Source organism: Kogia breviceps, chromosome 16 (assembly GCF_026419965.1).
Source record: "Kogia breviceps isolate mKogBre1 chromosome 16, mKogBre1 haplotype 1, whole genome shotgun sequence".
Taxonomy (NCBI): domain Eukaryota; kingdom Metazoa; phylum Chordata; class Mammalia; order Artiodactyla; family Physeteridae; genus Kogia; species Kogia breviceps.
Window position 1 is genome coordinate 62,233,191 of NC_081325.1, and position 15,440 is coordinate 62,248,630.

Genomic DNA, 15,440 nt, shown 5'->3' on the forward strand with positions numbered 1-15,440 from the left:
TTAGTTCTGTGAAAAATGCCATTGGTAGTTTGATAGGGATTGCATTGAATCTGTAGATTGCTTTGGGTAGTATAGTCATTTTCTCAATGTTGATTCTTCCAATCCAAGAACATGGTTTATCTCTCCATCTGTTTGTATCATCTTTAATTTCTTTCAGCAGTGTCTTATAGTTTTCTGCATACAGCTCTTTTGTCTCCTCTAGGTAGGTTTATACCTAGGTATTGTATTCTTTTTGTTTTAATGGTAAATGGGATTGTTTCCTTAAATTCTCTTTCAGATTTTTCATTGTTAGTGTATAGGATGGAAGAGATTTCTGTGCATTAATTTTGTATCCTGCTACTTTACCAAATTCATTGATTAGCTCTAGTAGTTTTCTGGTAGCATCTTTAGGATTCTCTATGTATAGTATCATGTCATCTGCAAACAGTGACAACTTTACTTCTTCTTTTCCAATTTGTATTCCTTTCATTTCTTTTTCTTCTCTGATCGCTAAAACTTCCAAAACTATGTTGAATAATCATGGTGAGAGTGGACAACCTTGTCTTGTTCCTGATCTTAGAGGAAATGGTTTCAGTTTTTCACCATTGAGAATGAAGTTGGCTGTGGGTCATCATTCTTTTATATAAAATGTCCAACATGAAACCAAAAAAATGCCTAGATATGTGAAGTGGCAAATGAACACACCCCCCCACACAAACCAGACAATAGGCACAGATCCATAGATGATGCAGTTCTGAATTCATCTGGCAAAAACACTATTGCTAATATGACAGTAAAATAAAGGTAAATGGACAATATGAAAATAAATTAGCAAGGAATTTGAAAAAAATTGTAAAAATTCATATAGTATTCAATTCACATCCTAAGTCACATTCTAATGTGAAAAGCATAATAATTGAACTTAACTGAATAGTTTAAATCAGAGTAAATAAAATAAAACACAAGAAAGGAGCCTGAAGAAAGAGCCACACAAAGAATCTAAACTGAATCTAAACTGATAAAGCTGAACAAAGCATAAGAGACATGGGTCACAGTCAGTATATTTGTATATACCCCAAATATACCTAATATACCTGTAATTGGAGACCAGCAAAGACAAGTGAGACAGGATAGGAAAGAAACAATATTTGAAGAGCAATTGATCAAAAATTTTGTAAAGCCATAAAGGATATCAACCCACTTTTAAAAAGATCAACAAAATGTAAGCAACATGATACAAAGGAAGCTATAGTCCAACTGGCAGACAATAATCAAACTCTTGAAGTAAGACAGAAGGAAAGTCTTAAAAGGAAGTAAAACAGCAAAAATAAGATTTTCAACAAAACTACGAAAACTAAAGACAGTGGGATGACATCTTTAGCATGCTGAGGGTGAAGTTATGCCCATCTAAAATTCCATAACCAATGAAAATATACATAAAAATGAGGCATGATAAAATATATTTAGACAAATAAATATTGAGTGAACGTTTGACTAGCAGACCTGAACTATAAGAAATACTTCAGTTCTTCAGGCTAAAGAAAATTTATTCCATACAGAAGCATGAAACTAGAGGAAGCAATGAAGTTCATCAAAAAATAACCTTAAAATATTGGCAAAAGAAGAAAATTTGATAATCTCAATGAGCTCTGAATCTATTATGGAAACTATTTCTATAATTAACACATTTCTCACACACAAAAAAATCACAGGACAGATGGATTATCTGGTAAATTCTTCCAAAAACTTAAGGAGTAAATAAGACAAATCTTACACAAGCACTTTCAGAAAATGTATGCAGAAAAAAACCAAAAAAGCAAAAAACAGAACACTTCCCAATTTGTTGTGGGAAGACAGCAAATATTGATGCCAAAATCTAACAAAAATATTAAAACAAAAGGAACTTAAAGGGAATATTTACCATATTGTTCAAATAGGTATGAGAAGTAGGTGTAAATGTAATAACTATGTATTTTGGAATTTATAATATATGTTGAAATAAAATGTATGACAACAAAGAATGAGAGTGACTAAATAATGTTGAACTGTTTTGAGGTTTTTTCATTGTTGGAGAAGTGGTTAAAATACTATTTGAGGTGTAATAAATCTGTGATAATATATTATAAATATTATAATTACAATCCTTGGGTATTCAAAAAGGTATAACAGGTATTCTAATAAGCTGAAAAAATTAAAATAAATGATTCATCTAAAAGTGGATAGAAAGGGAAAATAAGAAATAATGAAATAGTACAGTATGAAAACAAAAGAGTCATATCCAAAATTTGTAAAGAACTCTTAGAAATCAATTAGAAAAATACAGATAATCTATTTTTTTCCCATGGTCAAGTGACTTGAAAAGACACTTTATATTAGAGGATACCAAAAAAACCAAATCATATGAAAATCATTAATCATTGGTAAAATGCAAATTAAAATGGCGCTAAAATACCACTGCACTCCCACAGAATACCTAAGATTAAAATGACCAATAATACCAAGTGTTGCAGAAGTTATTAAATAACTGTGACTCTCATATATTACTGATAGGAATGTAAATCTGAGCAACTATATTGAAAAGCTGTTTGGCAATATCTACTAAGGCTAAATATTTATATACCCTATGACCCAACAATTCCACTCCTGGTTATATACTCAAGATCAATGAATGCTTAAATCCATCAAAAGACATGTACAAGAATATTTGATCAACATTATTTATCATAGCTCCAAATTAGAAGCAGATGAATTGTCTAATTACATCGACATAAATCAACAAATTGCTGCTAATTCGTAAAATGGAACATCTATATTGCAATTGACAGGGTTCAGGATACACTACCAAAACTATGTCACCCTGGCAGAAAGAAATTTGAGATACGTCAGGTACAGGAAGTATTTTCTGACCTTTCCATGAAGCAGGTCATAGAACCCCCATATGAGAGGTTCCCTCCTTGTACCCCAGGAAAGGAGCATCCTTATCTCCAAATAGGTGCGAGGGATGCCAAGGGGAGTCTGAATGCCCAAGCCTTGCTATTTTCCCCAGTTTACTACATTTACCCCATTTCCTTTTTTGTCCTATCAAATTTTCTCTGTTTTTGTCCTATCGCTATTTTCCATTCCTCATCAAGCCTAGTATAAAAATGCTCAGCTTCAACCTCTTCTTCCTAATGAAGGCTACTGTGTCATGTAAAACTTCTATTAAAAAAATTTGTATGTTTTTCTGTTGTTAATCTGATTTTTGTTACAGGGGATCTAGCTGAGAATTTAGAAGGAAATGATATTTTTCTTCCCCGACACAATCATAAAGAATGAACTATTGGTACACGTAAGAATGTGATGAATGTTTAAAACATAATGTTGAATAAAAACAGCCATATGCAACAGGTTATATACTGCATGACACTATTTCTGTGAAGTTCATTAACAGGCAAAATGAATCTAGGTGAACTGAGGTCAGAATAGGAGTTATCTTTTGATTCAAGTTATTGACTCTGATGACAATGAGATTTCTTGGGTCCTTGTGATATATTTTTAATCTGAGTTGTATTTTTGTGTGTGGGCCTATGGGGGAACTCATTGAGATGTATATTTAAGAGCTATACACTCTATTATGAGTAAATTATACATTAATATTAAGAAGGAGGAAAATAAGTAATAAATAAAGGTAGTTTGGTTTAACAGATACCTATCTCTATGGCGTAATGATTACACATTTAGGTATATAACCAGAATATATGACTGGCTCTTTATACCAAAAGACATTAAAAATTTTTTCCTACCAATACTTTTTTTATGTCCAGACACATGAAACTGTAGGATTGCCCACCAACAGAAGAAGGAAAAGGTATGCTTCACTGATACAGTAGAATAAAATACAGCAATTAAATGAATAAACTGCTGCTACACCTATAGTGTCACAGGCTGTGCTTAAGTTCATATAAAGTTCCTCAGAAAAAAGGTGAATCTGTGGTGAAGGAAGTCAAACTTGTGTTATCTTTGGGAGAAGAAAATGACTGAGGCATAAAAGAGGCTTCTGGGATGATGGTAGTGTTGTGTGTCGTGATTATGGTGGTCACGTGGCTGAGGTCAGGTTGAAACATTCTTGGAGTTGTACATTTATCATTTATGCCCTTTTTAGTATGTAATTTTGTGTTCAGTTGTTAGGACTATGGTAATAAGGTACCACTGGGTGGCTTAAAAAAAAATATTGTGTCACAGTCTAGAGGTGAGAAATCTGAATTCCAGATGTCAGCAAGGTTGGTTCCTTATGAGGGCTGTGAGGGTTATCTGTTATATGGCTCTCTCCTAGCTGCCAGTGGTTTGCTGGCAATCCTTCCTATGCCTTGGCTTGTAGGTGTATCAGTCCAATCCTTCACCTTCACGGAATTCTCCTTCTCTCTTCATACAGCCTTCATTCTGAACATGTCTGTCTCTGTGTTCAAATTTCCCCCTTTTTTTAAGGACACTAATCATATTAGATTAGGGCCCACCCAAATTACCTCATTTTACCTTGATTACCTCTGCAAAGATCCTATTTCCAAATAAGGTCACATTCTGAGGTACTAGGGGTTTGGGCTTCAACATATATTTTTGCAGAAACACAATTTAACCCATAGTAAATGTATACTTTTTTAAAAAAAATAAATCTAGCAGAAAAAGGAGTGTAAGAATAGAACTGAAATGAATATCAAGGAGGACTACAATAAGCCTTGATGATGTAAGACTTATTTCTAAACCAAATGTTAGAATGGCTTGAAACATGTTAGAATTGAAAACTCTGGAGTTTTAAGACACATTTAGGATCTTTCACCCTCTTCATTTTTCAGCTGAAACATTTAGGCTCAGCAAAATTAAATGATTTAAGTTCATGCATGTAAATAGTTAATGGGAAGTTGGCCTAGAATACCCACCTACTCCCTCCCCAAGATAACCACAGCCTCAAATTTTAACAATTTTTCTCAAATTACTTCTAGAATATTAGTAAAATCACATTCTCTTAATCCTCTTTTGGCATATCCCTGTCCGTATTTTTATAGTTTATGTAAAGAAAGCTAGATTAAGGGAACTTCATTGCAAAGGTGAAAACCAGAATGACATTTATGAAGATAGAACTCTCATAACCATCTGGAATACACAAGGGTATCATACTAAATGGGATCAAAATCTAGTTCCTTTTGGAAGTAAATCTTTCATAGACTGGGAAACTTTAGGGGAATCTTTCCTAGAATGTTCTAATAGAACGTTGGAGAATGAATTCTGCACAGCTGGCCAAGGAAGGCCATCTAGATTGGTTACCAAAACCAGGTTTTAAATGGATTTGCAATCCTCCATAGTTCTTTGAAAAAGGCAATGGAAATTGTCATGAATTAACAAATAAAAATCTCTTCTAATCAGGAAGCCCTTACATTGGCAACACGTAGTGATTAACATCATCTTTCTTTCCTCCTTCCTTTTCTTTCTTTCTTTTTTATTTTCTTTCTATGACATCAGTCTTATGCAGATAAATGATTAAAGGACTATGATTAAAACCCATAAGAGTTGAATGATATAAATCTTCTAGTCTTGTCAGAAACACATTAAGGCAATAAAAAAGAAATGGTAAGGAAAAATCTAGGTTAATGATGGAAAGGGCTAATTTTTGTATACCATGTGAAAATGACCTGGTCTTCCTGTCAGAGCGGATAACTAAGATGCTGGTACTGACAGTTCTGTTCTTTATGACTAAACCAGGTGAGGGAACAGGTAGCAGGTAGGTTGAGGGAAGAAAACCATTCACCTGCTAACACATGTAAAATTAATACTATCTACATCATTAACTAGGAAATGCATGTAAAACTACCTTTATGATATGGTAGAGTATGGTGAATAGAAGTCTGATTCACCAGATGATATTGAGTTGTGTTGAATTCATCTTCATTCAATCCCTCTATGCTTTGGAATGCTTTCACTTATTTTCCTCAGGAGCAGTAGAGGTTCAGTTTTGGTCTATCCTTGATTTTAGAAATTCATCTTCTGGGATCTGTAAAGTCAGGAAGATGGTATAGGATAACTAGGCAAATAGTTCAACATGTTCTCAACAGTAAGTTACTTGTACCTTTAATTGTCGTGACACCTATACCAGGCAGAGGCAGTTTCCTGAAGTGACCCAGGACACAGGTAACTGCAAATTTGAGACAAATTTCCATGTGAGTCTGTATCATTTTGGTGGATATTTAAATACTCTCCATGCATATGAAGACCTAGTTAAAGAGATACAGGTTTTTGACATGTTAAGAAAATGACTTCACAGTGATAAACCACACCATGAACAATATAAATTTATTCTGTACCTCAGGAATGCAAAATAATAAAATTATTTAATATCTGATCATCCTTGTTTAGAATGCCCTTTAATTTCAATCATAGATGAACCTGGGTCAGCTGGAAACCTGAATGATGGTTTCCGTCCTATAATATTGGTGGGTGACAATATGTATATGTGACTTTGTGTGCGTGTGTTGGTGAACGTGCAGTGATCTAGAAAATTAAGAAATTAGCTTTGAAGTAGTGTCATCAGGAAAATAATTTTCACACTTTAAAAAATGTTCAGTGGTATAAATGTTATACATCATGTCACCCCATAATAAAGTGTTTGAGGATTTCTCATTGCACATCTAGTTATTCCACTAAACAGGTTGTGGGCTTTTAGTTTACTTATAACCTCCACTTTTCTTCTCCCCTTCTTCTCCTCCTGCTTCAGGGTTATTTTACATTACTTACCTCCCCCAATGTCCTTGTATTTTCCCTTACTCGTCTTATTGCTCTTCTGCACCCGTCCAGCTGACTTGGCATGGATGTTTTCATAGACGTCTCCAACAGTAACTCTGGGGTTGTCTTGTAAGAAAGGTTGTTTTGCTTTTTCACCAGTTCTTTTCGGGGCCTTGGAGTGTTTTGACATAGACATTTCACAAAAGCCCTTTGATAATTGGTAATGTTTGGCATGTACATTTCCTCTTTAGGGCCAAAAATTTTCCTGAGTCTTATTTGAGGTTTTGTCCCTGTTTCCTTTTATTCCTGCACTTAACTCACCAGCTTTTAGTTTTAACTATCCGGTGAGGTCTAGTTTAGAGTTTCGACTAAGGCACACATTAGTTATAAATCTTATCTGGTCACTTTTGTTATGGCAGCTCAGAAAATGGAACTGGCCACGTTTTGAGTTGGAGGTAAGGATCAGGCATAGTGGAAGGGAGATATACAGAATTTTCTTAGGGAAAAAGACCAGATGCCTTCTTTGCAGTTGAAGAGGCCAGAGAATGAATGTAGTAAGCCTTTCCTAAGTTCAGTATTCTATTTACAAAATCACAAGACTTTTATAAATTACCAGACTGCATTGCATAAACCAAATGTCACAGAACAGTGACCTTTCAAATTACCAGCACAACAGAAGCTGAGATCAGAAAGCTCAAAGTTAAAGCAAACACTGACAAAAAATACGACAGAAATGACTTCCGTGTCTGGTCAACTTAACATAACATGACATATTGTAAAATGTGTTTGGCTTTTTAGGTAGAATAGCCTATAAAGGTTTAACTGCTTTTGAAAATATAATCTTTAATATAATCTGGAGATTTCTGGTATTTAGGTTATGTGGATAAAATATTTTCTAAGTCTGAGAGTGGAAAAGTTTACTATAAAAAACATTTAAAAGATGAAAAAGTTTAAGTGATGAAGGTGAAAATAGGAGTGGGTTGGGGTATAGCTGGGAACAAAATTGGAGGTTTGAGGAAAGGGAAGTTAAATTGCAAGTAAAAAATGGGAGCAGTTATATAAAGAGTTTTTTTTATAAAAAAGGTCTAATCTAAATATGTTATTACAAAGATAAATTTAAAAAATACGTCATAGGAATTTTGAATCAGAGTTCCAATTTTTAAATGTTATAAGCTTCTGTTGTTTTCCTGTTTCCCATACATTTCTTTATAGGTTTTACTTGAATTGTATGAAAGTACAGATACCAATTTGTTTATAATGAAATTCAATTTATATATATGTATATATTAACATGTACTTATACACAGAGAATTTTTTTGTTCTATACTTAAGATATATCCTTTAGAGATATTTTATTAATGATGAAATGAAAGCACAATTTTTTCTACGCCTTCATTTTTCTGGTTTGAAATTTTCTGTCAACGTTTGATTTTTTTACCACCCAACATATATACCCATCAATAACACAAAATTGTAAAACAGAATCTTTCACCTTGTCTGTGTTTGAATAGATGACTAGAACATATGATGTTCTAAACACATATTTACTTCTTGTATATCTGTGTAAATGATTGGAAACGGATGGAGGGAATATTTTAGAGATGTATCATTATATGTCAGATTTTGAAGCACATTCCATTGCTCTCATGTGTGAAGATTGTTGAATGTGATGAATATGTTTCTCTTTCACAGCAAACGTGTATGAAAGCCATCTATAGCAAGATTTTATTCTAAGTGTTTGAAAGGGTATTGCAACCATGCGATATTGCCAGACAGTTAGTAAAAGGCAAATTGAGTCTGCTGAGAGATTAATTCACCAGCTGAAAGAAATACATTTGCCTCAGAGTCATCAGATATTCTACCCACCAAATTCATCCTCCGAGATAGCATCCCTAATGAGCTTCCTAAACCAATTAAACATAAGCAGGAAGCATCAGTCATCAAAACTATTTTCAGCTAATCAGCTGACTGCACAAATTGCATGTCGTTGAGGAAAAAAGGAACACTCTAAAAGTTGTTGAACTTTTTTTCTACTCTGTCCTTACTTTGTAGGCTTCTCAGTTTTATGGATGCAGTGTCTTGCACAGAACACTAAATGAGTACAGTGCTTTATAGTATATAAAGTGCTCTCCTTTGGATTATTATTCAATAGAATAAAATGAGCTTTAATGGGCTTAAGTGATTTGCTTAAAGGCACACAATTAATGTGTGGCTGGGACTCAAAATCATGCCCTTTCCTACGTTGTAATAGTTCTGTACATATGTATGTATTGATCGACTTTCTACCCTCCATGACAGGGGAATCGGTTGAAGCGTTCAAAGTGCCATCATCTTTACGTATGGACAAACTCAGATCCAAGGCAGGATGAGGATGAAGGGAGACATTCTTACTCTGATATGGGTTCCCTCCTTCAAAGACAGAATTAAGTTAGTGATGTCATGTCATGTTGTTGATAATGATAATAGTGATAAAGAAGAGAACATAAAACAAGCATAAGCAAAATTATAAACCTATAAATTCACACAATTTCTGTGAGAAAAACAAATTGCTCTGCAGTGGAATTTGGCTGCTGGGGGGTGCTGCTTTAGATATAATTTATTTTTTTAAATCAGTATGTTTTATGGGACCTTGACTGGAGGCTAAATTTGAACTTTTCATTATGGACTCATTTCCAAAGTATGTCAATGGTAGTTGTGTGAGGGAAGGGGCTAATTTGCTTATGTTAATTTGGAAAATGTAAGGTGAATCTCAACTAAACAGATTACTTACTGTAAGATTCCCCATGAGCCTTTAGTTCCTAGATCTCAAGAAGGGGACATAGTATGAATTTCCCCAAACATTTCATCCCAGGACTTCTTTCTGTGACTCATCTATCCAGACTGATATTTGTCTGCCGGATACATGTTGAAACCAGTATAGAGTCACAAAAAGCACTAAGGCAGAGAACTGACATGCTGAAAATACTGATTTGAGGAAAATAATATGGTGGTAGTAGGCAGGAGAGACCAATGTCCCCCACGATGAGGGAGTTGGGGAGATAAGTTGTAATGATACCTGAATAGTGGAGGTGAGTTGTTCTATTTTAAGATGCAAAGTAGTAGAGTACATTTTATATCTAACTACTGCTTACTGGTGAGCTAAAGAGTAACAAGTGCTGCAGATAAAGACTTGAGTGTGCTCTGTATACAGGTGAGAGAACAATCTGTTAGGATGGGTTCCCAGAAAGAGACTAAAAAGAAACAACAGGGGATTTACATTAGTAACTGAAACATTTTTACCATTTTGGAAGTGAGGAGAAAGATGATCAAACAAAGAAGAAATCAGAATAGCTTAGTCCCAAAGAAGTGGGGTTTTGAATAAGGGTCTTACTGTGAAAAGCTCAGTGTATTTGTTGATTAGAAATTTATTGGGACTTTTCACAAATTAAGTTTTAGTATAATTGTGAGAATGAAAATGAACTTTTGTGGATGTATGATGATTGGGAAGTAAGATAGGGAGTATTTAAAGCAGAATCTTCATGCAGAGGAGATCCAGATGGAGATGTTGACTCTCCCAAAGAGATGGGATCACTGGGGACCTGGAAGCGTGGATCAGATAGGATCATGGATATATTTGGATAAGCTGATCATTCGTGAAATTCCTTTTGCCATGTAATGCAATGGATGTGACAGTGACATATTCACAGTCCCAGGGATTTGAGTAAGAAGTCTTGAGGCCCGTTTTATAATCGTGCTGCACCACAGATAGTTTAAATTAAAATATGGTTTTATATAGTTTTACTTCTCAAAAACATGAGTTTGTGTGCCTTAGATGCTTCTTGGAGTGTCACTGAAGTGATGGAGAAGATAAAAGTAGTAAATATATTAATTAAAAAAATATTGTTTTCTCTAGTGTCATCTATTATTTTTACAAGTCACTGTAAATTAATGAATCATTCTCTGATAATTAATGCATTTAATTGCTTTCAAAACCAGTTTCCTAAAACAGTAAGTTTTGTTTTATATGTGCTGTCTTTCTTTTTGCATTTCTGAGTTCAAATTCACTGAGCTGGGTCTTCGTGACTTATACATCGTTGGTGCTGTTTGTGAGATTTTTCTTGTTCTGACCAAGGTCCCAGTAAAATATTGGAAGAATACTTAGGAAAGTAAAGGGGAAATAAAGTTGAAATGGGAAAATGTTGGGAAAAAGTGTCAGTGACAAAAGGAATAACACAGCATCAGAGAGTTTGGCTTTTATTGTACGTGTAAGCTACGACTTTGAAAAATTTTAATGTAAATCATGTAATTGAATTCTTTATCAAATTAGTTTTCAATTATTGTGTTCTGAGTGTTTAAGCAATATTGCAGTAGAATATATAATAACAAAGATAATAATTAGCAAAATATATTAATTTTTAATGTGGCAACACCATGCAGTATAGTTTAGGTATTTTTTCTCATAATAAGAACAATGATCCAGGTATATTATTGTCTTTATTTTAGTTATGAAAGAGCTGAGTTATTCAGGGACTTGTCCAATGTCCAACGTCATATGATTAATATATGTCAGAATCAGGATTTAATTCTTGGTATGTTGGACCTCTGAGTCCCAGCCCTTTATGATTATGTTAAATAACACATGATAAATGGTATTATTTTATTAAAAATTTATAAAACATTTAAATATAATTTTTATAATATAATGACATTTATTTTTCATTTCCTTTTTCAGATTTTTGAATTTTTATATGCTTTATTACATATCTGTATTTCCCCATTGCCATACCTCCCTGCAGGAAGTAGCATACATATCAGTGCATTAAACACAATAAGAAGCTTCGTTTAACTTAATCCCAAATTCACTTGACCATGGAAGAAGCCTTCTTTTAAAGGTTAACACCTATTAACACTTGGGAAATGCTGATCAATAGAAATAAATCTTGATCAGAATTTTAAAATTATTGGCAAATTGTTTTAACATTTCGTTTTTGTCAAGGAAAATAAATTTTAAGGAAATACATTTCAGAATTCGTGACCTAATTTTATTTTTAATTTTGAAAGTTTATCAATTGTCAAAGTCCAGGTGCTTAATCTTAGTGGTCTTTATATGCTAAACATATTTGTCTTAACGTGTACCGAGGTTGGATTGCTCTTTATTTTTTCAATATACAATGCCATCGTTGAGTTGTGTGTTTGATTATTGTCTGCTACTTAATACTGTTATCTGGAAAATCTCTAAGAAATAACAACCCTAATACTTTCATAAAACACCCTGAAAAGTTGAATGCCCATGAACTGTTCAGCTGCAATATATTTCATGCACAATATGGCAGGACCCTCTAGTGCTCACGCTTGGTCACGTGTCCTCCAAAACTGCCTTAGAGGGGTAAATGTCACATATTGGATCATTTTACTCAGTCTTAGCTTTAAGTGAAATAGTCTATTATTCATAACATCACCTTTTGGAAAAGGAGTTTAGACATGTCCAATATTATTCAAAAAAATGATTTTCCCCATGCTATGGGGGAAATGTCTAGTCCATCTATTTTGTTCATAAAAGTAAATGAAATACTTGAGAACCAAGAACAAGAAGTTGGTTAAATTCCTTAATTAATTCATATAAATGGAAGTAGAACCTAAGTCTTTTTTTCCAAGGTTCAGTTCTGTGCCATGTACATTGGTCTAAGTATTTAATCCACGAAGTTTAAATAAAACTATAAATGTACATGTCCAGAATTCTATATTCCTTTCACTGAATCTTTTCTGGAAGAATAGCACTCTTCTTTTTGGGAAATTTTGGACTGTTGGTTCACAAAAACAGTACAATATTATCAGGCAATACACTGCAGAGGGAGTTGTGTTGTACTGGAGTTTGATTTACCCTGCTTAAACAGCGGATTCTCTAACCGAAGTATCCATGAGCAAGAAGATCTGGTTTTATTTGTTTTCCAAAGCTGTATCACAGAGCTAATAGGCAGACTGTAGCTCTTTACAGCTGTAAGATCTTGCCCATTATTCATGATTCTTTCAGTAGATTTTGATCTTTCTTGCATACTTGATGTGGGAAGGTGTCTACATCAAAACAGTGGATCCACATAAGAAAATAATTCTAATTTCTACATATTGTTGAATAGCATCCTTAAATGATTTGAATTTTTTATTAATAAATGTATTTGGTATCCATATTTAGCTGTTACAGGGTAGGTCACCCAAACCCAGCAAGTGGGAACTTCACATGGGCAGTAGTGGCGACATGGCTGAAGCGGTCAGCGGGGACTGTGATGATGAAGATGGTTGCAGAGGATCAGGAAGTGGAGAAGTCAAGAGGACACGAAAAATCACAGACTGTAAGTGTATGATTCTAACACCACTTCTGAAGGATGGATTTGGAAACATAATGAAGGAAAATTATTATTATGAATATAAAGAAATAATGGTAGTCAATTCAGAAAAATGCAAGAGGAATTGGAAGTACAAATAAACCCATTTTTTTAGTCATTCAGGACATGATTCTTGGGGTTTTTGTTTCTTCTTAACTAATAACTTTAAATGGAAATGATATTTTTCTGTGAAAAACTAGTGAATGACCATCAGTTCTGAGAATTCATAGCTTTGAAGTGGGATAGTCTGTAGGGCGTGAAATAGCTAGTACGGTGGGCAGTAAATATATCTTGGTGAAACCAGGATGTGTGAGCCTTACTAAATACTAACATTCTGCAATTTTATTATATTATCATGCCATTAGATAAATTTTATTAGGTTTTCATGTTCAAATTACAAAGAAACTGGTTAAATATATGGTTAGTTATGGTGAGAAACTACTTGGGTTTAACTCCTATGAACTGGTTCTTCCAAAAAAGATCTCACCAATTATTCACATTATTTTGATCATGTGGGTTTAAAAACCATTTCTGGTATTGCTGGACTGGTCACTATTACAAATAATAAAACTACCAAGTAACAACAACCAAAAAAATCACCAGATGAATTTCCTTTCCTTGTCTTCACATACAAAATGAGGAAGGTAGGCTCTTCATTGATATGTGCATGTATATGTTCACACAGGCAAGACAACCAAAGTTATCAACTGAGAAAGAAGTGTGAAAGTTAAGGTACCCAGAGCAGCTAACTTTCAACTATTCGCTTAATTCAGGTCATACCAAAGGGGATTACTTTATAAAGTAATCTTCTGAACCTGTGCAGCCCTATCTGGAGGCTGGCCTGATAGTCTCCCTCTAAATCACAAAGGGCTGCTTTGGACCTGTTAGTAATGTGTTTTCATGACTTTGGTGGGAGAAGAATTCATTTACTTTTCAGTTCTCTTGTAGTAAATTTAGAACACTGCCAACGCTTCAAGCATCAATACCCCATTCCTTCTAGGATCTTGTTTTGTAAGGCAAATATGTTGGTTAAAGGAATGGAAACTGAAACAGGTACAAAATCAAGACAATCTAAAGGTACATGTTTTCCTGTTAGAAACAATAATAAATTTAACATAGAAAGTAAATAGATGGAGTTTAGTACACTGGAGTAGCAATTGAACAAAGGACCACAAAATTCTTCGATGCATTAACACAACTTTCTAGTGAAGATTACACATCTACTCATCTAGGAGCAGTAGGGATATGTGTTCTTGTTATTGGTACTAATATCATTTATCAGATGGACTTCTCTTGTTTTTCTATCTTTTGTTGTTTAGGCCAACAAAAAGGAAGACAAAACAAGTGAAAAAGGGTTTTCATTAGGAAAAGAGTATTTTTACTAAGAGTTAAAATGCCCTCCATCGTATTTTGGAATTATGATACATACATGTCTATTAGGATAATATTAAATAATCTTTCATTTTCACTTGATCTTGAATATTCATATGTACCATAATTTCCTTTCCATTTGAATATTAGCAGAGTTTTAAGGCATTAAAAATTATCATGCAAAATAGCTTAGGTTAAAATTTTTTCGGTAAATTGCATGCTTGTGTGAGTGTGTGTGTGTGTGTGTGTGTGTGTGTAGAATTAACATTTTAATAGGGATTTTTCACTGCTGAAGTTATTTATAAGCTCAAGAACTTGTTATGTATTAATAGATAACTCTTTTTGGCTTATTTCACAAGAGAAGTAGAGACAGTGGAGGATATTCAACTACTAATAGTGTTCTTACAAAACCATGCTTGTCAAGGTGGCAAGAATGAATTTTTTACTTTAAAACTGTGTTTTCAATTACTACTGAAATGGACATGTATGGTACAAGCAACTATCCATCAGAATTGGGGAAATGTAAGAAATAGATGGTTTTCGGCAACTCCAGGCAAACATTAAAAAGAAATCCACATCTGCTGTAAGTGCATTGCCTATCATGTTTCTAAGGGTTTATAGCTGTTGCCTTTCAATTTTTAATAAGTGGTTAGGAACCTACTGTGGATAGCCTGCTGAAATAAAGAGGGACATGGCAAATAGCAAAGCGTAGGTCACATTTCTATTTTTATAAAACACTGTAATAGTTTACCTGTGTTTGGCTGGTTAGATATATTGCCAAAGCATTTTATGATATAGTTTTAGGTGGTCTTAGTCACTTAAAAATATTGTGCTCTAGAAAGTTTATCAAGGTATCACTTATGTTAAGAATTTGAAATGCACCATTATTTCTTCCTTACACTTATATTTATTCTTTATAAAATACAATATAAGTAGAACATAGTTCATTTGTCACTTCAAAATGTCTGATTAAAAATAGTT

At 33.8% G+C, this 15,440-nt stretch overlaps 1 protein-coding gene across 1 annotated transcript in view; it reads left to right on the plus strand.

Annotated features, from left to right (window-relative positions):
• GPC5 (glypican 5) overlaps positions 1–15,440 on the plus strand; it is a 1,282,790-nt gene that overhangs the window by 603,377 nt on the left and 663,973 nt on the right. Inside the window, exon 7 of the mRNA XM_059041775.2 lies at positions 12,899–13,055. Within this exon, the coding sequence (XP_058897758.1) occupies positions 12,899–13,055 (157 nt within the window). The remainder of the gene's footprint in view (positions 1–12,898; positions 13,056–15,440) is intronic.